This window comes from Pleurodeles waltl, chromosome 2_2 (assembly GCF_031143425.1).
Source record: "Pleurodeles waltl isolate 20211129_DDA chromosome 2_2, aPleWal1.hap1.20221129, whole genome shotgun sequence".
Classification (NCBI taxonomy): domain Eukaryota; kingdom Metazoa; phylum Chordata; class Amphibia; order Caudata; family Salamandridae; genus Pleurodeles; species Pleurodeles waltl.
The window spans coordinates 242,623,813-242,650,444 of NC_090439.1; the positions used below are offsets into that span (position 1 = coordinate 242,623,813).

At 45.5% G+C, this 26,632-nt stretch overlaps 1 protein-coding gene across 2 annotated transcripts in view; it reads left to right on the top strand.

Moving 5' to 3' along the window:
* The window catches only part of TENT4A (terminal nucleotidyltransferase 4A), a 298,560-nt gene that overhangs the window by 81,164 nt on the left and 190,764 nt on the right, over positions 1–26,632 (top strand). For both annotated transcript variants that reach the window (XM_069219701.1, XM_069219702.1), the window contains exons 4-5: positions 2,468–2,588; positions 14,263–14,370. In XM_069219701.1, the coding sequence (XP_069075802.1) occupies positions 2,468–2,588; positions 14,263–14,370 (229 nt within the window). The remainder of the gene's footprint in view (positions 1–2,467; positions 2,589–14,262; positions 14,371–26,632) is intronic.

Sequence of the window (26,632 nt, forward strand, 5' to 3'; positions counted from 1 at the left end):
GAACCCCCCCATTCTCTGCATAAGCACTAGGGTCCTGGTTAGCAGGACTCCAGTGACAGTCAAGCCTACTGACAAAAGTGAAACCTACTGACGCCGAACACCATAAGTACTGGGGTCCTGACTACCAGGATACCAGTGACAGTCAAACACACTGACAAACAGGCCAAAAACCGGGGTAATCATGCTAGAAAGAAGATAATTGTTCACAGCATCTTAGCACATTATTCCAAAACATTACTGCCTGGACAATCGGGTCCAGAGAGACAGACACTTTGCCCATTCGGCCCTACAGGACTTTAGTGTTGTAGAGGTATCTGCAGCCCACCGCCAGGAGGTTATAACTTTGGGAATCTATTCAAAGGTAAGGGATCTGCTGCTAAAAGTTTCTATCAGATTAAGTTAGTTACCTTCGGTAACGCATTATCTGGTAAAGACTAGCTGCAGATTCCTTACACCCCGCCATTCCTCCCTGCTCTGTGGATATGCGTAGTAGGGTTAGGGTTTATACCTTTTAGGGCCCTAGTGTTTTCACAGACAAACTGTTAGTTCATCTATGACTGCACCTCTGGTGTGGAAATTCGTGGGTAAAAACTGATGTACACACCAGGGTGGGGCCTTGGTAGGCGACAGACGTCAGACTGCTCCAATGATACCACACAGAGCCGAACTATGCCACCTGATGGTGCGTGCAGGGTATTGATCTGCAAATAATTCCAGTTTCGAAGCTGAGGCCAGGGAATTCAAAGGTAAGGAATCTGCATCTAGAGTCTCTATCAGGTAATGCGCTACCAAAGGTAAGTAACTTTATTTAATTTACTTGTATGTCCCTAGTAAAGTGGCACTACCTGTACCTAGGGGCAGTAGAATACATGCCCCAGGCCTACCATTCCTGCCATTACAGCCTGTGTGTGCAGTTTAATGTGCCCTTTCAACCTGGAGCAACAAAGCTTTTGCCAGGCCTAAAGCTTCCTTTTTAATGCATTTACTTCACCCCTAGGGTAGGCCCTGGACAGCTTAGCTGTCTGGGTGCAATGTATTTAAAAAGTAGGACATGTGGTTTTAAGTCTTACAGGACCCGATAGTGAAAAACTCTTAATTTCATTTTCCACTACTGCAAGACCTACCTCCCAATAGGATGACATTGGAGTTAACTTATTACATGTATAAGTGTAATTTCCGAATGGGAATAGGTAATTAGGTCATGTTTGTCTGTGGAATCCAGTTTTAGAATTTAAACGGTATAGTCTGATTTTATATTACAGTTCTGAAAATACCACTTTTATAAAGCTAAAGCAAGGTGATGGCTGGAATGCTTGAACTAAACTCAGCCACTGGCATTTGCACATGGTCAGTATTCCCTGACATGGGTCCCATGCTCATTGTGCCTCTAGAACCAAGCTATATATGGCTGAAAAGCCCGGACTAGGGTGAAACTGGTCCTAGGTTGTGTTCAGGTTCAAGGACGACCTGGCAGTTCGGTCTGGACTGTGCACATGAGGAGCAGGGTCTAAACTGATTTGCATTTGGCTGGGTTCTAACTGAGGTGGAATGGTGGGCGAAAGATGGATTGAAATGTGGCCAGAGTGATTGCCAGTGGCTGAGATTAACTCTAGCGCTGTGCCCTTTTTTCACTTTTAGAAAGCAGGTGAGTCCTAAACCTCAGACCGATGGGTGCAGCAGATAATAAACTCTGAAAACAACCTACAGTTCATACAGATGCCATCTATGCCATGCCTGTCACCCAGGAAGGAACATCTTCACTTAAGATATAGAATTGGAAATTATTTTCCAAAAGAGGAAATGGAATAGTCCAGAGATCGCAGATAAATCTGGGATTTGCGTTTTGGAAAAATACTATGTAAAAAAAACCATTTCTTCAGGAACTTGTTAAGCACCCCAAGGTCTAGTCTAGACCTCCATTCTATTGTCTGTTATGAAGGAGACTGGAATAAAATTAATTGCTTGACATACTCTACATTTTGTCGCACCCATCGGTCTGATGTTACTGAGCTTTATGCTTCGATAAAAATGTACGTTCTCCCCTCACCTGAGGGGTTAGAAATGGAAGGTGGCAACTGGACATTTAATTAAGTCTGGAAATGGTTGCTTCGGACAACTTCACTTTGTCCAAGAGGCATTTTTTTGGGGGAAAAGTGTTTCCCGTCAAGTCTGGAAGGTGTATTCATAAGGGAAGGAATATGCACAAATACTATATCCACCAAAAATCATTACTAAAAGTAATTTTTTCTACTATATACTTGCAATTCATAGACCAATAAGTGGAAGAAATCAAAGCTTGTGTAGATGTAAAGCTATGAATACTGAAATACCAGTTCCGACCAACTTTTTTTGATTATGTCTGCTTTTTTATCTACAGTATTTTGGAATATACATGCTTACTAAGGTGTAAAGTTTCACATGTTGCTTAATATTCTATGTCTGATTTTGTTTGTATTTGCTCTCTCAGTGACATAGATTTGGTGGTGTTTGGAAAATGGGAGCGTCCTCCTTTAAATCTTCTGGAACAAGCACTACGAAAACGAAATGTGGCTGAGCCTGGTTCGATAAAAGTACTTGATAAAGCTACAGTAAGTGGCATGTTTTGTGGATTTCATAGGTATAGTTCAGAGTTTATTTGAACAATTGTCTTATAAACTAAATTTAAAACAGAACATTGTCAAAGTTAGAATAGCTACAAATTTTCAGGTATATGAAGACATTAAGTAGTTGACCACTGCATGAATTAATGGAGTGAGATGCATATAAAATAAATTCAACAAGATTTAATAGTAGTTGCCTGTGAACTTATACTAGGTCTTCATTCAAACTGATCTGACTAGGTTTGTTGCATTAAATTATGATTTCCCCAGCACAAAACACCCATCACATGGATTTAGCACAGTCTTGTATTATGTATTTGTGATTAAATTGAATTAAGCAGTTCAATGTCTCGGCACATGTGGTATCCCTGATTCCGGTTAGTTGCCATTGCGATATATTTGGATGCAAGCTACTCTATGAGGTCTTTTTAAAACCCAGAAGGCTGGTTTTACGGTGTGCTATTTAATAATGGACCTTCAAGCAATTTTAGCAGCTACTAGCCTTCCTATCATACACTGCAAATTGAATGAGGCACTTCGTTCTTATGTGTTGTCTGAAAGAGATTGCCAAACACTGTAGTCTACCTGTAAACTAGTGTTGTAAGAAGTCTAGTGTGCACTCAGGAGATCCCAGATGTTCTGTTGTAAATCAGTATTCACTTAACTAAAGCCTTCCAAACCCTGATCATATAGGAGTTTCAGAGACTATCACTTTCCATACCTCACAATATCTGACAATGAGAGTGGTGAAATTGTATGGCATAATGACAACCTGCATACATTTTAAGTCGAGCCCTGTTTAAAGTCTGTTTATCAACCCAGTGCACATATATGGTGAGATTAGGAACATGTAATGTTGCCTCGGTTCAAGCACAGTCTATTATAGAGAGAATGTTTCCTAGTGTAGGAAATAACTTTTCAACCCCCGGTCTTGCATCACTCACCATGGTCTTTCCTGGAGTGGTGGGGGCTCAGTCTGATTTCACAGGTCTGGTGTACCAATGTAGAATTAAGCCTTCACATTACTTTGTTCAAATGAATAACCATGACGGTCTTACAACACTAGGCAAGAAACTTCTAAACATCACTGCCACCATGACGGCAATTTATTTCATTTGAACTGGAGGCAGTGGGCTCTCAAACACATTATCACCCACCAGTGAGACAGCTACTTTGCAGACCCCAGTCAGCAGACAAACCCATAACACACCTGAGTGGAAAAATGAGTTCCAAGGATGTAAAGTTTAATTTCTGCATGTGGGGCATATCAAGATAGATTTATCCCATTAAAAAAAGAACCTAAACTTAGTGTCCAGGTTCACACAACTCCCAATCACAATTAAATGTTCTGTTACACTGGTCAGAAATGTACCCATGCTTTTCTGCCTCCTCATCTGATCCTGACAACTGTGTGAAAAAGGCAGAAAGCATCAATGACCATGATGCTAGCTATACAGACATGATCCCGACAAGGCTGATAAATGGTTGCTAGAAATGTTTGTGCTAACTTGCCTCTAGCTCAGTTTGCATGAAGGTGATAAAAATGAACAGGGAAATTTACCTTCCAAATCAATCACTTGTGATACAGCTCCTCAATCTTGGGGTAAGGGTACCTTGATTTTTTTTTAAAATGTATGTGTATTCTTAAAGAAGCATTCTAGCCCACAACATTGGGATGCTGCCTGTCATAATGGAAGCTTTTTGTTCATTGTTGTAAATGTTTTGTCAGGTGTCACCTCACTGAAACTCTATCAAATATAGTCTAATACCTTATTCCCTTCAAGGAGGCTGAACTAGTTTTTTTATTTTTTACTTTGAAAATCCAGTTTTTAGTGTGTCTGTCTCTCGAAGTGTCTTGTGTGTGTCTGTCTCTCGAAGTGTCTCGTGTGTGTCTGTCTCTCGAAGTGTCTTGTGTGTGTCTGTCTCTCGAAGTGTCTCGTGTGTGTCTGTCTCTCGAAGTGTCTCGTGTGTGTCTGTCTCTCGAAGTGTCTCGTGTGTGTCTGTCTCTCGAAGTGTCTCGTGTGTGTCTGTCTCTCGAAGTGTCTCGTGTGTGTCTGTCTCTCGAAGTGTCTCGTGTGTGTCTGTCTCTCGAAGTGTCTCGTGTGTGTCTGTCTCTCGAAGTGTCTCGTGTGTCTGTCTCTCGAAGTGTCTTGTGTGTGTCTGTCTCTCGAAGTGTCTTGTGTGTGTCTGTCTCTCGAAGTGTCTTGTGTGTGTCTGTCTCTCGAAGTGTCTCGTGTGTGTCTGTCTCTCGAAGTGTCTCGTGTGTGTCTGTCTCTCGAAGTGTCTCGTGTGTGTCTGTCTCTCGAAGGGTCTCGTGTGTGTCTGTCTCTCGAAGTGTCTCGTGTGTGTCTGTCTCTCGAAGTGTCTCGTGTGTGTCTGTCTCTCGAAGGGTCTCGTGTGTGTCTGTCTCTCGAAGTCTCGTGTGTGTCTGTCTCTCGAAGTCTCGTGTGTGTCTGTCTCTCGAAGTCTCGTGTGTGTCTGTCTCTCGAAGTCTCGTGTGTGTCTGTCTCTCGAAGTCTCGTGTGTGTCTGTCTCTCGAAGTCTCGTGTGTGTCTGTCTCTCGAAGTCTCGTGTGTGTCTGTCTCGAAGTCTCGTGTGTGTCTGTCTCGAAGTCTCGTGTGTGTCTGTCTCTCGAAGTCTCGTGTGTGTCTGTCTCTCGAAGTCTCGTGTGTGTCTGTCTCTCGAAGTCTCGTGTGTGTCTGTCTCTCGAAGTCTCTTGTGTGTGTCTGTCTCTCGAAGTCTCGTGTGTCTGTCTCTCGAAGTCTCTTGTGTGTGTCTGTCTCTCGAAGTCTCTTGTGTGTGTCTGTCTCTCGAAGTCTCTTATGTGTGTCTGTCTCTCGAAGTCTCTTATGTGTGTCTGTCTCTCGAAGTCTCATGTGTGTCTGTCTCTCGAAGTGTCGTGTGTGTCTGTCTCTCGAAGTGTCGTGTGTGTCTGTCTCTCGGAGTCTGGTGTGTGTGTCGAAGTGTCTGGTGTGTGTGTGTGTCGAAGTGTCTGGTGTGTGTGTGTGTGTCGAAGTGTCTGGTGTGTGTGTGTGTGTGTCGAAGTGTCTGGTGTGTGTGTGTGTCGAAGTGTCTGGTGTGTGTGTGTGTGTCGAAGTGTCTGGTGTGTGTGTGTGTGTCGAAGTGTCTGGTGTGTGTGTGTGTGTCGAAGTGTCTGGTGTGTGTGTGTGTGTCGAAGTGTCTGGTGTGTGTGTGTGTCGAAGTGTCTGGTGTGTGTGTGTGTCGAAGTGTCTGGTGTGTGTGTGTGTCGAAGTGTCTGGTGTGTGTGTGTGTCGAAGTGTCTGGTGTGTGTGTGTGTCGAAGTGTCTGGTGTGTGTGTGTGTCGAAGTGTCTGGTGTGTGTGTGTGTCGAAGTGTCTGGTGTGTGTGTGTGTCGAAGTGTCTGGTGTGTGTGTGTGTGTGTCGAAGTGTCTGGTGTGTGTGTGTGTGTGTCGAAGTGTCTGGTGTGTGTGTGTGTGTCGAAGTGTCTGGTGTGTGTGTGTGTGTGTCGAAGTGTCTGGTGTGTGTGTGTGTGTCGAAGTGTCTGGTGTGTGTGTGTGTGTCGAAGTGTCTGGTGTGTGTGTGTGTGTGTCGAAGTGTCTGGTGTGTGTGTGTGTGTCGAAGTGTCTGGTGTGTGTGTGTGTGTCGAAGTGTCTGGTGTGTGTGTGTGTGTCGAAGTGTCTGGTGTGTGTGTGTGTGTCGAAGTGTCTGGTGTGTGTGTGTGTCGAAGTGTCTGGTGTGTGTGTGTGTGTGTGTGTGTCGAAGTGTCTGGTGTGTGTGTGTGTGTGTGTGTGTCGAAGTGTCTGGTGTGTGTGTGTGTGTGTGTGTGTCGAAGTGTCTGGTGTGTGTGTGTGTGTGTGTGTCGAAGTGTCTGGTGTGTGTGTGTGTGTGTCGAAGTGTCTGGTGTGTGTGTGTGTGTGTCGAAGTGTCTGGTGTGTGTGTGTGTGTGTCGAAGTGTCTGGTGTGTGTGTGTGTGTGTCGAAGTGTCTGGTGTGTGTGTGTGTGTGTCGAAGTGTCTGGTGTGTGTGTGTGTGTGTCGAAGTGTCTGGTGTGTGTGTGTGTGTGTCGAAGTGTCTGGTGTGTGTGTGTGTGTGTCGAAGTGTCTGGTGTGTGTGTGTGTGTGTCGAAGTGTCTGGTGTGTGTGTGTGTGTGTCGAAGTGTCTGGTGTGTGTGTGTGTGTCGAAGTGTCTGGTGTGTGTGTGTGTGTGTCGAAGTGTCGTGTGTGTGTCTCTCTCTCGAAGTGTTGTGTGTGTCGAAGTGTCTGTGTGTCTCTCTCGAAGTGTGTGTCTCTCGAAGTGTCTGTGTGTCTCTCTCGAAGTGTGTGTCTCTCGAAGTGTGTCTGTGTGTGTCTCGGTCTTGCAGAGGCCCCCTGACTTTTTGCCCCCATTTTTCAGTTTCTGCTGGCTGTTTCCTGACTCCGATCGTACCCTGGGTACTGCTAATAAGTCTCTGGGCTGGTGCACTATATAAAATGAGTATTCAAATTATGCTAATAATAATGGGCAATATTAACTGATCTATAAGTCCCTAGTATATGGCGGGCATGTAGATTTACAGACCCCAGCATAGATGGTGAACCCGTTAGTGTACTGCTGAGGTGCCCATTGTCATTTTAAAGGCAGACCTGCCTTGCTGGCTGCTTTTAAATTAGTTATGCAAATTTGACTTTGGAATTAAAAGTAGTTCCAAAGTCTTAAACTAACTTATATATACATAGGGCAGACCTCAAAGGTGACATATGTACCCATAGGGCTGGGTGCCATGTACCTATAACCGGGGACATTAGAAACTTTTTTTTATAAGCCCTGGTGAGGTAAAAAAGCCAAATTCATGTTTCTCTCATTGTAGGGAATGGCCTCCACAGGCTAGAATGGGGAGACTTTATTTTAATGCATAAAGTGTCCCCTTAAGTATCAGAACATCAAGTTTGTTATCAAAGTAATGGTTATAATCCTACAACTTTCAATTCATGATTTTAATACAACATGGTCAGATTAAGAGTTTTTTAAACTTTACCTAAAAAGTTGCCAACTTCGGCCCTGTAATGTTGTGCTCTGATTGGCCAGCTGGTGGCCTGTCCAGTCTGCCTTAACCTCTTCGCTGCGGGCGTCGGCCACTGGCCGACGCCCACACACCCTCCCTGGTGCGGGTCACGACCAGTGGCCGACACCAGGAAGGGTATCAATAAATCCTCGGGTGCGTCGCACCTGAGGATTTTTTTTTTTTTTTAAACCCCCCCCCCGGGAGACACGGAAGCTTCCGTGTCTCCCCCCGCCCCCCCACCCGCCCCTTTGTGACTGTTTTCCCCATCAAAGCAGGAAGCAGCCTTGCGGCCGCTTCCTGCTTTGATGGGGAAAACGGCCTTTCCCACGTTCGGGAAGGCCTCGTAAGAAAGGGGAGTGTCTCCCCTTTCTTACGAGGCCTTCCTGAAAGTGTTTCCTGGCCCCCGATCGCAGCACAGCTGCGACCGGGGGCCAGGAAACACTTTCAGGAAGGCCTCGTAAGAAAGGGGAGAAACACTTTCAGGTTTCCTGGCCCCCCGATCGCAGCACAGCTGCGATCGGGGGGCCAGGAAACACTTTGAAAAGGCCTCGTAAGAAAGGGGAGACTCTCCCCTTTCTTACGAGGCCTTCTCAAAGTGTTTCCTGGCCCCCGATCGCAGCACAGCTGCGATCGGGGGCCAGGAAACACCACTAGACGCCAGGGATTTCACTTTGGGGGGGCGGCCCCCTCGGAAAACGGGCGCCCCCCCCCCCCCCGGGGGCATAATTAATTTTAAAAAAAAAGGTAGGTGCCCCCTGGGGGGGGGGGGGGGGGGCGCAACCGCCCCCCCCCCCCCCCCCCCCCCCCCCCCCCAGGGGATTGTTTTTTTTTCTTAAAAATAAAAAATAAATAAAATGACAGGGGGTCGCCCATTTTGGCCCCCAAGGAAACCATACAACAACTAAAAAAAATAGATCTATATATAGATCTATATTTATATATCTATGTAGATAGATATATCTATGTACATGGATATATCTATAGATATATCTATGTACATAGATATATATATATATATATATATATATATATATATATATATATATATATATCTATATATACCAAAGAGATTTATAAAGTGTGCTACTCACCTGTGAGGGTCTCAAGGCACTTGGGGGGGGGGGGAGGGAAAGGGGCTGGGAGGTTCACTGTTCGAAAAGCCAGGTTTTGAGGCCCTTCCAGAAAAGAAGTAGGTTTTGGGTCTTGCGAAGGTGGGTTGTGAGGGCGTTCCAGGTTTTGGGTGCAAGGTAGGAGAAGGATCTGCCCCCGGTGGTGGTGTGTTTGATGCGGGGGACAGAGGCGAGAGAGAGGTCAGCTGAGCGGACGTTTCGTGTGGGGGTGTGGAAGGTGACTCTCGTTGAGGTAGGCAGGGCCTGTGTTGTGGAGTGATTTGTGTGCGAGGATGAGGATCTTGAAGGTGATCCTTTTGTCAATGGGGAGCCAGTGGAGGGATTTGAGGTGTGGAGAGATGTGTTCGTGTCGGCGGAGGTCGAGGATGAGTCGTGCTGATGAGTTCTAGATGCGTGTAGTTTGCGCTTGAGTTTTAGAGTGGTGCCGGCGTAGAGGGCGTTTCCGTAATCAAGCCTGCTGCTGAGTTGTGCGTGAGTGACAGTTTTTCTGGTCTCTGTGGGGATCCATTTGAATGTTTTTCAGTATACGGAGTGTGTTGAAGCATGAGGAGGTGAGAGCGTTGATTTGTTGGGTCATCGAGAGGGAGGAGTCTAGGATGATGCTGAGGTTGCATGCGTGGTTGGCGGGGGTGGGTGCAGGGCCTAGCGTGGTGGGCCACCATGAGGGGTCCCAGGTGTTTTTGTGTGGGCCAAAGAGGATTATTTCGGTTTTGCTTGAGTTGAGTTTCAGGTGATTGGCTGTCATATATATATCACTTTTGTCAATATGTGTGTGGTTTCCCTGGGGGGGAAAAGGGTCCGACTTGTCTAGTGGCAGTTTTAGTGCCATAAAGAAGCGCAGAAGGTTTATATGCCTACTGCAAAGAGCAAATCTGTATTTTATGTAAATAGCTGAGTACATTAGCAAAGTCTATGGAGAGATGAAGGGCACTTTTGCTGGGTGGTAATGAGGGAATCCGAGGAGGAGGGAGTGGGAGCACCAATAATGATTGTTGGACTGGGCGCAGGAGGTGCTAAAGACTGTGACGAATGGTATGTGACAAGGTGTTTTTTGAGTGTCTTGAAAGTACGTGCTGATTGAGGGAAGAAGCGCAGGTAAGGTGGCCTCTACTGTTGCACGTATCTCACACACCATCGATTTTGTGACTGTCTACGTAGGCTAGTGTTTTAGAGCAACAGTTTAGCCAATAGCAGAGATGGCATCTTGATGGATGACTGCTGCCTGCACTCGGGTTATAGAGGACCGCTCTGACATAGGATCAGAGACTGAGACATCAGATACTGAGACAGCATCTGAGGGATAGGACAATGGCGCAGACTCTGGGAGTGATTTTTCAGTCAGAGGAGTCCCATTCGATAACTCCTCTTCCAGTACATTATGAGGGAGGTGATGAGGACAGTCCTGCTGTCCCTTCGCAAGCTGTTTGTGCAACTGGGTAATAGTGGGTTAGGCCAACCCAGAGAGCAGGTGAATGCGGCGGCAAGCAGAGAGAGAGTGCTCTCTTGGGAGCTCCCCAATTTAGTTCAGCCCCAAATTCCACCACCCAATCATATTGTGGAGACATCAAAATTATCCATGGCAAAACAAACTGGTTTTGTAAGGCAGGCACCTGTGTTTTTGGTCCTGGATTCGGTGGCCATATAGAGAAACACACTAAACCCAAACATTTCTGGAAACTAGACATTCGGGGGAGTCCACAGAGGTGTGACTTGTGTGGCTTCCCCAAAGTTTTCTTACCCAGAATACCCTGCAAAGCTGAAATGTTGAAAAAAAACTCAATTTTTCTCGCATTTCTGTCACACAAACTACAGGAATATGCTGGGATCCACAATATTCCTACCACCCAGTGATTCCTCACCTGTCCTGATAAAAACACTACCCCACTTGAGTGCCTACACCTAGTGTCTGTGTCAGGAATGGATCACCCCAGGGTCAACAGCTGCCTCACGTAAGGACCAACATTGACCGTTGTGTGATCTATTCCTGTCGCAGGCACCAGGCCTAACCACACAAGTGAGGTATCATTTTTATCGGGAGGCTTGGGGGAACGCTGGGTGGAAGGAAATTTGTGGCTCCTCTCAGATTCCAGAACTTTCTGTCACCGAAATGTGAGGAAAACTTGTTTTTTTAGCCACTTTTTGAGGTTTGCAAAGGATTCTGGGTAACAGAACCTGGTCAGAGCCCCGCGAGTCACCCCATCTTGGATTCCCCTAGGTCTCTAGTTTTCAAAAATGTACAGGTTTGGTAGGTTTCCCTAGGTGCCGGCTGAGCTAGAGGCCAAAATCTACAGGTAGGCACTTTGCAAAAAACAGCTCTGTTTTCTGTGATGTGTCCACGTTGTGTTTTGGGGCATTTCCTGTCGCGGGCGCTAGGCCTACCCACACAAGTGAGGTATCATTTTTATCGGGAGACTTGGGGGAACATAGAATAGCAAAACAAGTGTTATTGCCCCTTATCTTTCTCTACATTTTTTCCTTCCAAATATAAGAGAGTGTGTAAAAAAGACGTCTATTTGAGAAATGCCCTGCAATTCACATGCTAGTATGGGCACCTCGGAATTCAAAGATGTGCAAATAACCACTGCTCCTCAAAACCTTATCTTGATCCCATTTTGGAAATGCAAAGGTTTTCTTGATACCTCTTTTTCACTCCTCATATTTCAGCAAATTAATTGCTGTATACCCAGTATAGAATGAAAACCAACTGCAGGGTGCACCTCATTTATTGGCTCTGGGTACCTAGGGTTCTTGATGAACCTATAAGCCCTTTATATCCCCGCAACCAGAAGAGTCCAGCAGACAAAACGGTATATTGCTTTCAGAAATCTGACATCGCAGGAAAAAGTTACAGAGTAAAACATAAAGAAAAATGGCTGTTGTTTTCAGCTCAATTTCAATATTTTTTTATTTCAGCTGTTATTTTCTGTAGGAAAACCTTGTAGGATCTACACAAATGACCCCTTGCTGAATTCAGAATTTTGTCTAGTTTTCAGAAATGTTTAGCTTTCCGGGATCCAGCATTGGTTTCACACCCATTCCTGTCACTAACTGGAAGGAGGTTGAAAGCACCAAAAATAGTAAAAATGGGGTATGTCCCAGTAAAATGCCAAATTTGTGTTGGAAAATGTGGTTTTCTGATTCAAGTCTGCCCGTTCCTGAAAGGTGGGAAGATAGTGATTTCAGCACCAGAAACCCTTTGTTGTTGTCGTGATGAAGGAAAATCTCCAAAATCTCCAAAAAAGTGACTAAGTCCGAACGTAGAAAGTTGACCGGGACCTCCCAGCTATTGCATCCGAAGAGGGCTACAGGGACGTCTGATCAAGATTAAGGTTTGCCCAGGTTGAAGGATTTTCATCTCTTTAAAAAAAAAAAAAAGTTCAAAGGTAAAAATCTCCCCTGAGGGCTCCTGTGATGCACATCTGAGTAAGAGTTCCAGGAGGTCGGATTGGACTGGCGAAGTTATCTTGCAGATTTTCTTCAGCGCGACCAAGTCCGAAGGTAAACTTTTGACCGAGGCCTCCGCGAGCTGTAGCCTAGCAGGGCTCCATTGCAGTCGTCCTGAAACTATGCCCCAGTCGAGGTGTGACCAAGTGACCAGATTGACGCTATTTGTTTCTAAGTGCTAAAAAGCATTAATTATTTAAGAAATTCGTATCTCTGGTTCCCCTTAACTGATTTTAATCGTTTTGGTGTTTTGGTGTCATTTTAAAGATTATATTTATATTTTTTATAAATTAGTGTTGGATTTTTCTTGTTAGTTTTTATTTACTGTTTTTTTTTTTTTTATCATTCTCATTTGAAAAAAATGCTTTACACATGCCTCCTAAGTTAAGCCTTGTCGCTCGTTGACAAGCTACCAATGGTTGAGCTGGGTTTGATTTATTGAGAGCTAACTGGACCGATGTGAAGGATTAGTGGCCTATTGCTGAGTGTAGGTACTTACCTGCCCTTACAAATACCCTATTTTCCAACCGTGTTTGTACACGTATGTGTTAAATGGCATGTGTAGCTGCAGATACATATGCTATGCATAAGTCCGCCATCTAGTGTTCGGCTTGGAATGTTACACGTTGTTTTTCTTCAAAGAAGCTTTTTTGTCACAAGATCAAGTGACACCTCTGCTCGGTTACGGTGCACATGGGCATAGTCCTTTGTTTTTTCTTTCCACTGTCTGGTTCGGATATGTTCCCTCTTGCTCTGGTAGATCTCTGTTTGGTACAATCTGAACTTCTCTAGCTTTCCTTTAAACGTCTATCGTTTTCAAACATGTTTTCCATACTACACTTGACCCGATTCCAAGAAGGTTTGGAGGCTGGGCCTTCACCTGCAAAAATATTTAAACTCAAGGAGAAACCAATGGCAGTACAACAGCCTTCTCCTCCACATTCTCCTTTGCTTCCCACTTCACCACCTCATACTCCACCACCACCTTCATCTACACAGTATTCTATGCAATCCCCCTGTCTCTTGACATGGGGATTATATGGGTGACAATACTTATGATGTACGCCAGAGGGGCCGACCTCTGCCAAAAAAGGAAATTCCCTGGTATAGTTTGTTTTGTGAATCGCAGCTCATATTTGAGCAGGTATTAGTTTTGAGGGAAGCATCGCTGGAAAGAATCTGTCCACCCTTCAATGATAAACTTGGGAAGGATCCCTGAACTGGCTGGTATCAGAGCAACTCACCTGCTCCTTCTTTGCAGCTTGGTGCGCTTGGCAGGGAAAGGAAGCCAAAGAGGTATTCCTCTTCTGTTGCAACCCCTGGAGGTTTGCTCTAAATCCTCCCCATTGTTAGCTGTTGGCCCACTGGGGAGGTAGCATGGACATTTGCTGCACTAAAGAGTTTTAGATATTGCTTCCTATAATGCTGGTTTTATACTGCAGTCCCATTAGCAGCACACCCGCAGACCGCTTATTTGTTGTCTTCATGTATGGGTTTTGTTAACTTGTAAACTATAGTGGGTGCAAAGTTACTTGAAGTGTGCTGTTCTCTGCATGGGCAGGGAGTCATAACAAAGCAATATCAAATGTGCATTGATATGCTATTTAGAAAGCAGTGTTTTTATTTTAATTTTATTTTTTTATAGCCACTTTTGATGGTAAGTAACTGAACAGTACAGATAAAGGTGACGCTTGCTTTAGTTTTTCCTCAACAAAGGAGTCTGGAGTCGCATTCTTTGTGTAATTTCTTTGGAGTTAAAAATGCTTTGCCTTCTTTTTAAAAACCTCCTCCCGCACCATGTGACTCCTACTTGGCCATTCCCAAGTTTAAACAAAATGTTATCCAGTAGATTCCTGGAAGTTTGCTATACGAGTACAGCTGTTTAAGGTTTCATTCTACGAAGCTTTCCATTAAAAAAAATTCTCAAACTGTAAGATAATTGCGTTAGTTTTATATTGTTAGCTCCTAAATTACATATTTTTTTAATAATGTAATTCTGAATCTTTTTGCCGAAGCTTACATTAGTGTGTTTTTTTAAAAAAAAATTTTAATTTTTTTTTATAATAGGTACCAATAATAAAGCTTACAGACCAGGAAACTGATGTAAAAGTTGACATCAGTTTTAATGTAGAAACTGGTGTAAAGGCAGCTCGGCTTATCAAGGATTACATGAAGGTAAGAACGTGTATCTGTTCCAAATGCTTTTATTTCAGATTGTTTAAGGCAAAGCTAATGATTCTGCTAAATAGTTCTTACTGCAGATTCCTTACCCATCAACTTAAATAACTGTAGAGGTGGAGCCTCAACTCTAGATGTGGCTCCTTCCAGTGAGGATGTGAAGTTTTCCCATTTTGTCTCCTGGTTCCTATTTTTTCCACATTTTACCCACACAGCTACAGAGCAGTTTTTTTGGTAGTAATCGAAATTGCTTAAAAAATAAAAAGCAAAGTCCAATTTCACTACCTGTAGTTTGAACCCAGTCCATATTGGTGGTTGACTTTTTTTGCATTCCTTAGACCTAGGTATGTGGTGTCATAGCTACAGTTTTTTAGTTTGCAACTTCTGCACCTCAGAGTCCGGTTGCAGTCTGAGCAGCTAACCAATTTATTTTCCTACTCCACCAGTGGTTCCTGCTCTAGTGCCAACGTTTCCTCCAGTATACCTAGTATTTCTGGTGGCCTCCACCAACCTGGCACAATTTATCATTTTTCCACAGGCCATGTTGGTAGTTTAACGTGGCACCTCAGTCCCTGGCCACATGTAACTTAAGCCTAACTTGATGTACTGCAAGCAGGTTCTTCATGCCTGTAAATTGACCCTGTACATCGCCTTGGGTGGGAGCGGGAGGGGCATGCAGTCCAACCCCAGCTGGAGCTACATGCGCACCCTTATTTCATCCCATAGTCCCGCCACTGATGCAATCTTTAAAACTTAAACCAAAGACCAATACACTATTGATGTGAAAACTGGTGCAGAGATTGAGGGAGGGTCATTCTCCAGTATTAGGGTATCTTTCATAGATTCACATGCTTGAATCATTCCCTGTCGTCGAAGTGGGAGTCCCACGGTACATAGAAAGCAATAAATAGAGAAAAACCTTTCTTTTCTTTTTTTTTTCTTTTTTTTTTTCTTTGAAGTCAATAGGAAAAAACATATTCAATTGTAGAACTATCAGCCTCTTTAGAAAGAGCCCAAACTTCAGCCAATCAGGCACAACCACCCTCTTAGAACCCTCAGCACAGAGGCTCAGTCTGTCAGATTTTCTACCGCACGTTGTGTGTAAGGGAGTCTCCCTGAGCTCTGCTCAGTTTTCCATCTCTTCAAGAGAAATCTTTAGAGAATTTCAATTCAGTTTTTCTTCAAGACTTTTTTCCATCATGTCTACAAGAAAGGGCCTTTTTAGACCTTGTGGGACCTGTGGCAAATTGAGACTTCACTGTGAGGACCCTCACAAGGAATGTATCTATTGCTTACATCCAGAGCATAAGGTCAAGGACTGTAAGATCTGCAGGACCTTTCCTAATAAGACTCTGAGGGACAGAGAAGCCAGGCTCCTACTTTAGCTCCAGAAAAAGAAGGCAAGAGAAGCTCTTTCTGAAGAAGACAGTGACACTGCAGTGACCTCAAAGAAAAGAAAGAGGTCTGTGGAGAGTCTATCCCCTGCAAGCACTAAGTCAGCCAAGAAGCTGCATGCTTTTTAGGACACCGGGGATCTACCTTCAACATCTAAGGTAGCAAGTGGCAGGGTTCACTCAGAACCATCAACACCTGCTTCTTCTTCAAAGAAGCTTAAAAAGCCTTCCAGTTCTCTGCCTCCGTCGACGTCCAAAAAATCGACACCGTCGACGAGCGCTCCGTCGACAACAGCTCTACCGGTGACGACGACTACGATGACGGCTACGTTTACAGCCCCTCCGTCTCCGATGATAGTGACATCATCTCCGCTGTCGTCTACGACGATAACATCGGTGAGCCTTAAGTATGGTCCGTCGTCGTCGCACACCTTGAAGATCATTAAGAAGCCGTCGACGGGTAAGAAGTTAAAATCTTTATCATCGACGAAGAGGTTCAGGAGGTCGCCGTCGCTTTCGCCGACTAAGATTCCGTCGACGCACCGGATCGTGAAAACTCCGTCGTTGTCAACCCCGTCGACGCCCGCTCCGTCGACGCCCGCTCCGTTGACGCGTCATTTTCCTGGAACATCACCTTACCTTCCACAAAGGATTTTGCCTGTACAAGTAAGGTCCTCTATATTACAACCATCGCATACATCGCCCAGCAAGGTTACACCCGTCCCTCCGCAGCATCTTTTTGCGGAGGATGATGATGATGGCGATGGATACTCGGATGACGGATTTTTTCCGGTAGCGCGTAGTCCGTCCGAACTACGTATAAAATGCCAAGAAGAGGATGAAGAGGAGGATCTTCAGCAATTTTCCCACCAACAGGATCAAGGGCATTTCGAACAATCAGAAGAGACAGTACAAATGCTGGTATCATTAATTAACAACCTTCAGCAAATGATGCAGGACTATTATGCGAGGTATCCACCGCCTGGTTCTTCCACACCGGTGCAGCCTCAGCAGACGCCAGTGTCCACTCCGGCTAGACCTTCCACATTTCCAGACCCTATCACAGTACCTCCTTCTGTTCAGAGCATTGGCTCACCGTCATCCGAAGAGGAACGGGAAGAAGGGGAGATACAAGATTCAGACTCTTTAATACCGGAATGGGATGAGTACCAGATTCAGACTCCATCTCCATCTACACCTCCGCCAGTAGACTCTCCTCCGCAGGACATTGGAGGTTTCCATTCTGTCATGGAGAGAGCTGCCAAGAGATTCCAGCTACCGATTACGTCTAAACAATCAGATTGTTTTCTTTATGACTTTAAAGAGGACACAAGAAAATCAGTGAGGGCCATTCCCATTGTCGACTTCATCTGGGAAGAAGGCTTAAAGGTCATGCAGACTCCGTCCTCCATTCCTGCAGTCTTGCCCAGGCTAGAAAAGAAATATAAGGCACCTGACAACTCCCCAGCATATCTAATCAGCCACCCTAAACCGGATTCGGTTATCTCCCAAGCAGCACAGAGAAGATCCAGGAATCCGTCAGCTTCTCTGACCCCACCTCCGGACAAGGAAGGACGGCGTCTGGACTCCATAGGTAAAAAAATGGCAACCATGGCTGCCACCACTGTTAGAGCCGCCAACTCTCTAGCAATACTGGGGAGATACGATCGTCAGATGTGGTCTGACATGTCACAATTCATTGACATGATACCTGAATCCAGTAGAGCAGAAGCACGCAGAATTCTTCAAGAAGGAGAAAAGATTTCGGCTGAAATCATAGACTCTGCCATTGATGTCTCTTCCACAGGTTTTAGACAATTGGCCGGTGCTGCGGTTCTCAGACGCCAAGGGTGGCTAAAGGCTACCTCTTTTAGGCCCGAAGTTCAGTTGAAAGTTCTAGACATGCCATATGATGGAGAACTTTTATTTGGAAAACATGTCGACGATGCATTGCAGTCGATCAAGTCAGACACTGAAACAGCCAGGTCACTTTCAGCGCTTCAGTACAAGAGGCAACCCTTTCGAGGAGCGAGAGGGAGAGGTACTTTTTCTCACAGAGGAGGCTTTCAACAATATAGACCGTACTCCTCTTACCAAGGCCAATATCGCTCAACGTATGGCCAGCAACAACAGCATTCCTTTCGCCAGCAAACATCAGCTCGCTTCAGACAGCAAACAAGAGGAAAATCTGCTTTCAGACCCGAGGATACGACTAGAAAGCAGTGACCCTCATCAAATGCCTGCACCCAGCCCCTGCACCAACACTCGTATAGGGGGCACAATTTCCGGGTTTCTGCATCAATGGTCCAGAATAACAACAGACAGATGGGTTTTGGATATTATCAAGCGGGGGCATACACTAGAATTCAACCAGTCTGCTCCTCAAGTACCACCAGGAGGCCCCCCGCCAGCCCACCTCAACGAGCTTATGGAACAGATTGCTATCTTAATGAGCAAGGGAGCAATAGAGATCGTACCAAGAAATCAGAGGGGAATAGGTTTTTACTCCTGTTTTTTCCTTATCCGGAAGAAGAACGGAGATTGGAGACCTATTCTCGATCTTCGATCGCTCAACAAATACCTCAAGAAGCAATCTTTTCGCAATTTCGTATTACTGATCTCTCTTCAAGACGTTCTGAGCCTCCTCAATCGAGGGGATTGTATGACCTCGCTAGATCTTCAGGACGCATATTTTCACATTCCAATTCACCCCAATCATCGGAAATTCTTGCGGTTCAGGGTCGCAGGCATTCACTACCAGTTCAGAGTACTTCCGTTTGGCCTCAAGTCGGCTCCAAGAGTGTTCACCAAGGTTTTGGCGCCAGTGGCAGCCCACCTCAGACAATTAGGGGTACAGGTCTTCCCTTACCTAGACGACTGGCTAATAAAAGCACGTACAGCGTTGAAGGCTGCCAGAGATACGGAAACATGTCTCTCCCTTTTCGGAGCTTTTGGTTTGTCGGTCAACTACCCCAAGTCTCACACAGAGCCCACGCAGAACATCACGTTTCTAGGAGCCATCTTGGACACTTTACAAGCAAAAGCCTTTCCTTCACAGGACAGAAGACAGACTTCGAAACTTAGCAGCTCGGCTCAGCAAAAGAAGGTCCGTTTCAGTACGGACTTACAAGTCTTTTCTAGGGATACTATCGTCATGCATTCCATTGATAAGGAACTGTCGCCTCCACATGAGGACTCCAACAACAACTAGACAACCAGTGGAAACAGACAGAAGGCTCTTTCGACGAGCTAGTACAAATCACCCCTGCAGCGAAACAGGCTTTCACGTGGTGGAAAGAAACTCCCCTAGTCTCAGACGGGCTGTCATTTCTGAAAGACAGGACCATGCACATAGTAACAACGGACGCATCCCTGGAGGGATGGGGTGCTCATTTACAGGATCTTTCCGTGAGGGGAGAATGGTCTATGCAAGAATCAACTCTCCACATAAACGTATTAGAGCTCAGAGCGGTGTTTTTGGCACTCAAATCCTTCCGCATGAACATCAAAGACTCTTCAGTGTTGATAAGGACAGACAACACCACGGTCATGCACTATATCAACAAACAAGGAGGCACAAGATCTCGAGCATTATCCCTGGAGGCACAGGAGCTGTGGCATTGGGTAACTCAGCATGGAATCACCATCCGAGCAGAACATCTCCCAGGGATCACCAACATCTGGGCAGATGCCTTGAGCAGGAATCGAACCAGCTGCCACGAGTGGGAAATCAATCAGTCGGTTCTCGACAATCTTTCACCTTTGGGGCAGGCCCACCATAGATCTATTCGCGACCAAGGACAACAAGAAATGCCGACACTTCGCAAGCTGGCATCCGCAGAGGGGTTCGAGAGGGAATGCGTTTTTGATCAGATGGTCAGGGATTTATGCATACGCTTTTCCCCCGCTTCCACTCATCCCGAGACTTCTGCTAAAGATGAAGGGGGAACGATGCAGGATTCTTCTAATCGCTCCGAGATGGCCACGCCAGTTCTGGTTCACAGAACTTCTATTGCTATCGGAACAACCTCACATTCGGCTGAAGGCAATTCCGGATCTGCTAACAATGAGCCAGGGTCAGGTTCGTCATCCCAACCCGACATCTCTTCGTTTATCAGCCTGGCTCCTGAATTCTATGAATTTGATGGTTTGAATATTCCTCGAGTGCAGAGAGATACTTGCCTGTGCCAGAGCCCAGTCTACAAATCGCACATACAAATTCAAGTGGAAGAGGTTTTGTTTGTGGTGCGCTGCTTCCAGCATCCATCCTCTGTCATCATCCCCTGAACAGATTTTGCCATATGTACTACATTTGGCCAAATCCGGTCTTTCGCATTCATCGATTAAAGTGCATTTGGCTGCCATATCTAGTTACAGACGGACCTCTCAGTCACCTTCACTATGGTCTGCTAGAATAATCAAACAATTTCTTAAAGGTTTGTTCAGAAAATATCCACCAATTCACCGTCCTGCACCACAATGGCATCTGAACATTGTGCTCTCCCAATTAATGAAACATCCGTTCGAGCCTATTCATAGAGTGGATTTGAAGTTCGTTTCTTTTAAAACGGCCCTTCTTTTAGCCTTGACATCGGCAAGAAGAGTCCGTGATATCCAGGCATTTACAATTTCTCCACCTTTCCTTCAATTCAAGCCGGAGGTGGTCATTTTAAGAACAAATCCAAGGTTTATACCTAAAGTTCCATCATCTTTTCACTTAAACGAACCAGTAGTTCTGCGAACATTTTTTCCAAATCCTCAAACGGCAGCTGAGCGAGCTCTGCATTCGTTAGACATTAAGCGCTGTTTAAAGTTCTATATAGATAGAACAACTGCTTTCCGTAAATCTGAACAGTTGTTTATCAGCTTTGGGAAGGTCAATCGTGGTAGCGCAGTTACTAAACAAACTATAGCGCGTTGGATTTCTGCTGCCATTCAGTTGACCTACCAGTTGGCGGGAAAGCCATTATCATCTAAGGTCTGGGCGCACTCCACTAGAGCAGTTTCCACTTCCACGGCTCTGTTCGCTGGAATTCCTTTGGACCAAATCTGCAAGGCAGCGACATGGACACGTCCTCATATTTTCACCCAGCATTACTGCCTGGAAGCTACGGACAAGGTGGATGCTGCGGTAGGACAAGCGGTTTTGCGCAATTTGTTCACATAAGGTGAGCCTATAAGCCTTACCCTCCGTCCTCTGTGTCTCATTTCATATGTAATTTAGAGTATATCCTTCTTATATGCAGTTAGAGGTACTCATATTTTTCTTTGCTACATGGAATATATATGTATATGTATAAATGTTTATATATAGATTTTTATATAATGGATGAATACTACATGTACTTAGGAATGGTTAGCTCTTAATTTGCAGATTTAATCGCTTATATACATTCAGTCAACATGCAATATATTTATGCGTTCTGTTGGTACTACAAGAAAATAATAATTTATCCATTTACTGCTGACTATTCTGATTCAAGCATGTGAATCTATGAAAGATACCCTAATACTGGAGAAGAAAATAAGTTACTTACCTGTAACTGTAGTTCTCCAGTATTGGTATCTTTCATAGATTCACATGCGACCCACCCTCCTCCCCAGAGAGGCTCACCTTCTGGAATTTTTTCCTGTATACACTAGTGCGGAGAAATCTGACAGACTGAGCCTCTGTGCTGAGGGTTCTAAGAGGGTGGTCGCGCCTGATTGGCTGAAGTTTGGGCTCTTTCTAAAGAGGCTGATAGTTCTACAATTGAATGTTTTTTCCTATTGACTTCAAAGAAAAAAAAGAAAAGAGAGGTTTTTCTCTATTTATTGCTTTCTATGTACCGTGGGACTCCCACTTCGACGACGGGGAATGATTCAAGCATGTGAATCTATGAAAGATACCAATACTGGAGAACTACAGTTACAGGTAAGTAACTTATTTTCTTTTAAGAAGCTAAACTACTTTACACTACAAAGTGACATGCTTTCAAATGAAAAGTTTTATTTATGGTGTACACAGAATAATTACAATCTGATTTTGTCAAGATGTGGTCATTCCTTATCTTCTACGCTTAGCCCAATCTGGTCTGTAGTTTTTCTTCTGATGGGTACATCTTGTAGCCATTACAGCCTATGAACAAATCTCCTTCACAGACCTATTTCTTTAAAATTCCAGTGTTTAGGCTTTTTAGAAGAACTCAAAGGTTTTCCCTTAAATCAGGTTACCCTCTCCTCTATTGGAACCTGATATTGTCCTTTTCAAACTGATGGGTTACATTTGAACCAATACGTAGTCTCTGCAGCATCTCCCATGGAAAGGGGCTTTTTTTGTAGTAGCCATTGTCCTCTTGAAGGGTTAGTTAAATTCAGGCAGTATGTTCTGAAGAGCCGTTCTGATAGGATAGTGATGAGAACTCATCCCATTGTTCTTCCGAATTTACTTTGTCGTCCACATTAACCAGTATCTCACTACCAACTTTCATCCCTATGAATGTACCAGTTTCTGAAATATGCAGCCACTACATTCAGATCTGCTCATACCTTCTATTAGGCATTATCTTTTGAATTCAGATGCTAAAGCAGATACTCAAGTAGGACAGGTGTAGGAAGTTGGCTCTGTATGTACTATTTCAAAGTAAGAAATAGCATGCACAGAGTCCAAGGGTTCCCCTTAGAGGTAAGATAGTGGCAAAAAGAGAATTCTAATGCTCTATTTAGTGGTAGTGTGGTCGAGCAGTAGGCTTATCAGAGGGTAGTGTTAAGCAATTGTTGTACACACAGGCAATAAATGAGGAACACACTCGGACAATTCCAGGCCAATAGGTTTTTGTATAGAAAAATATATTTTCTTAGTTTATTTTAAGAACCACAGGTGCAAGATTTACAAACAATACTTTAAATGAAAGGTATTTCACTTAGGAACTTTAAGAACTTTGAATTAGCAAAATAGCATATACAGTTTTCACGCAAATAGCTATTTTAAAACTAGACACTGCAATTTTCAACAGTTCCTGGGGGAGGTAAGTGTGTTAGTTTTGCAGGTAAGTAAACCACCTACAGGGTTCAAAGTTGGGTCCAAAGTAGCCCACCGTTTGGGGTTCAGGGCAACCCCAAAGTTACCACACCAGCAGCTCCGGGCCAGTCAGGTGCAGAGGTCCAGGTGGTGCCCAAAATGCATAGGCTTCAATGGAGAAGGGGATGCCCCGGTTCCAGTCTGCCAGCAGGTAAGTACCCGCGTCTTCGGAGGGCAGACCAGGGGGGTTTTGTAGGGCCCTGGGGGAAGGGGTGTTGTGGGGGGGGGGGGGGGGGGAGAGAGACACAAGTCAGCACAAAAAGTACACCCTCAGCGGCACGGGGGCGGCCGGGTGCAGTGTGCAAACAGGTGTCGGGTTTGCAATGTAATCCAATGGGAGACCAAGGGGTCTCTTCAGCGATGCAGGCAAGGGGGGGGCTCCTCGGGGTAGCCACCACCTGGGCAAGGGAGAGGGCCACCTGCACTGGAGGTCGGATACTTTCAGGTCCTGGCGGGTGCAGTGTCTTTACCAGACGTCGGGTCTTTGAAGCAAGCAGTCATGGTCAGGGGGAGCCTCGGGATTCCATCTGCAGGCGTCGCTGTGGGGGCTCAGGGGGGTCAACTCTGGCTACTCACGGTCTCGTAGTCGCCGGGGAGTCCTCCCTGTGGTGTTTGTTCTCCACAAGTTGAGCCGGTGGTGTTGGGTGCAGAGTACAAAGTCTCACGCTTCTGGCGGGAAACGTGTGTTTCAAAGTTGCTTCTTTGTTGCAAAGTTGCAGTCTTTGTGGAACAGAGCCACTGTCCTCGGGAGTTCTTGGTCCTTCTAGATGCAGGGTAGTCCTCTGAGGCTTCAGAGGTTGCTGGACCCTGTAGAACGCGTCGCTGGAGCAGTGTCTTTAGAAGTGGGGAGACAGGCTGGTAGAGCTGGGGCCAAAGCAGTTGGTGTCTTCTCTGCAGGTTTTTCAGCTCAGCAGTCCTTCTTCATCTTAGGTTGCAGGAATCTATCTTGCTGTGTTCTGGGAGCCCCTAAATACTCAATTTAGGGGTGTGTTTAGGTCTGGGGGGTTAGTAGCCAATGGCTACTAGCCTTGAGGGTGGCTACACCCTCTTTGTGCCTCCTCCCTGAGGGGAGGGGGGCACATTCCTATCCCTATTGGGGGAATCCTCCATCTGCAAGATGGAGGATTTCTAAGTCCGTCACCTCAGCTCAGGACACCTTAGGGGCTGTCCTGACTGGTCAGTGACTCCTCCTTGTTTTTCTCATTATCTCCTAGGGCCTTGCCGCCAAAAGTGGGGCCGTGGCCGGAGGGGGCGGGCAACTCCACTAGCTGGAGTGCCCTGGGGTGCTGTAACAAAGGGGGTGAGCCTTTGAGGCTCACCGACAGGTGTTACAGCTCCTGCAGGGGGAGGTGAGAAGCACATCCACCCAGTACAGGCTTTGTTACTAGCCAGAGTGACAAAGGCACTCTCCCCATGTGGCCAGCAACATGTCTCGAGTGTGGCAGGCTGCTAAAACTAGTCAGCCCACACTGGTAGTCGGTTAAGGTTTCAGGGGGCACCTCTAAGGTGCCCTCTGGGGTGTATGTTAGAATAAAATGTACACTGGCATCAGTGTGCATTTATTGTGCTGAGAAGTTTGATACCAAACTTCCCAGATTTCAGTGTAGCCATTATGGTGCTGTGGAGTTCGTGCGTGACAGACTCCCAGACCATATACTCTTATGGCTACCCTGCACTTACAATGTCTAAGGTTTTGCTTAGACACTGTAGGGGCACAGTGCTCATGCACTTATGCCCTCACCTATGGTATAGTGCACCCTGCCTTAGGGCTGTAAGGCCTTCTAGAGGGGTGACTTTTCTATACCTATAGGCAGTGTGAGGTTGGCATGGCACCCTGAGGGGAGTGCCATGTCGACTTATTCATTTTGTCCTCACTAGCACACACAAGCTGGCAAGCAGTGTCTGTGCTGAGTGAGGGGTCCCCAGGGTGGCATACGACATGCTGCAGCCCTTAGAGACCTTCCCTGGCATCAGGGCCCTTGGTACCAGGGGTACCAGTTACAAGGGGCTTACCTGGATGCCAGGGTGTGCCAATTGTGGGAACAAAAGTACAGGTTAGGGAAAGAACACTGGTGCTGGGGCCTGGTTAGCAGGCCTCAGCACACTTTCAAATCGTAACTTGGCATCAGCAAAGGCAAAAAAGTCAGTGGGTAACCATGCCAAGGAGGCATTTCCTTACAACAGGCTTCTTCAATCTTTTTGGGTAATTGTTGAAACTGTACTTATTTCTAGTCCATGTTACGTGGGCTAGTCTTGCTATTGTGCTTATGACTCTTGATGAGGATCCCCTGGAAGAGGAGAAAATGTTGCTTACCTTTAACCCTAGTTCTCTTTCGGGGGAAATTCTAATCAGTTATAAGCAACCCTCCCATCTCCCTTCCTGGACGGAAGTCATTATAGTTCTCAAATACTGAAACCGGGATACCTAATTTCCAGACAAATTACCTAACTATCAACTGTGAGGCATGATTGGCTAGTGCTGTGAGGTTGTTAAAGGCACAGTGGCATTTGTTTTTCTTCGATTGTCAGCCTACTGGCTAATGTCTCTCATTCCTATTCATTTTCCTTTTAAATAAAGGTTTGCAAAACTCCTGATATAGTCCTTTATTAAATTACCATTGTCTGTGCTTGGGTAGTTTAAAATAAACTCAATATAAGCTGTCCCTCTTTTTAGCCTTTCTGCAGGCTACTGATGTGTATGTGTATAGTGTAAAGTACTGTATATATGGTTGTAGGTGTGTATGTATAGGTGTTTGTAATATATATATATATATATATATATATATATATATATATATATATATACCTATTCATTTGATGGCATGTGTAGCTGCAGATACACATGCTGTGCATTATCCTGCCATCTAGTGTTGGGCTCTGAGTGTTACAAGTTGTTTTTCTTCGAAGAAGTCTTTTCGAGTCACGAGACCGAGGGACTCCTCCCTTTCAGCTCCATTGCGCATGGGCGTCGACTACATCTTAGATTGTTTTTTTTCCACCATCGAGTTCGGACGTGTTCCTCTACGCTCCGTGTTTCGGTTTGGAAAAGATAGTTATCCATCGGAAAATTCGACGTATTGTTTTCGCTCGGTACCGGGTTAGTGCTAGCACATTGACACCGAAGAAACAAAAGTTCCGGCAGCCCTTCAGGGTTTCCACGCCTCGGCGGGGCCTGGTCAGCCCAAACGCATCCATCTTCAACGCTTATGGACCGGACCCCCTTCCGCTTCTGCCCCAACTGCCACGCTAAGTATCCTTATACAGACCACCACTTGGTCTGTCATCTGTTTGTCCCCCGAACACAACGAGGATAATTGCGAGGCCTGACCGGCATTTCGATCCAAGAAGACACTGCAGATCGAAGAGCTTGAAGACTCCAGATGGCGTCGACACAGGCCGGACACACCGACATCGAAGAGGAGCCATTCGCCATTAGAGATTCGGACTTGGACGAGTCAGAGTGAGCAGCCGAAGACGCAGAAAACCGTGAGTAAACCAGCCCCGGCAAAAACTCACACAAAAATCATGAAGGCCCAGGGGACGCCACTGCCAACAGGCCATGGCTTTACCCGAAAACACGGTGACCAAACATTGGCACCGAAAAAGGCCTCCCAGCAGCCGAAGACATCAGACTCCGGTCGAGATACCGGCTCTGAACAGACTTAGCACCGAGATACCAGCTCCGAACAGACACGGCACAGAGTTCGGCACACCGAAAATCAAAAAGACTTCCTCTGAGCCGAAAAAGACTGTCTCAAAAATTTCGGTACCAAAACATTTGTCCTCTGAGCCAAAACAAAGCTCC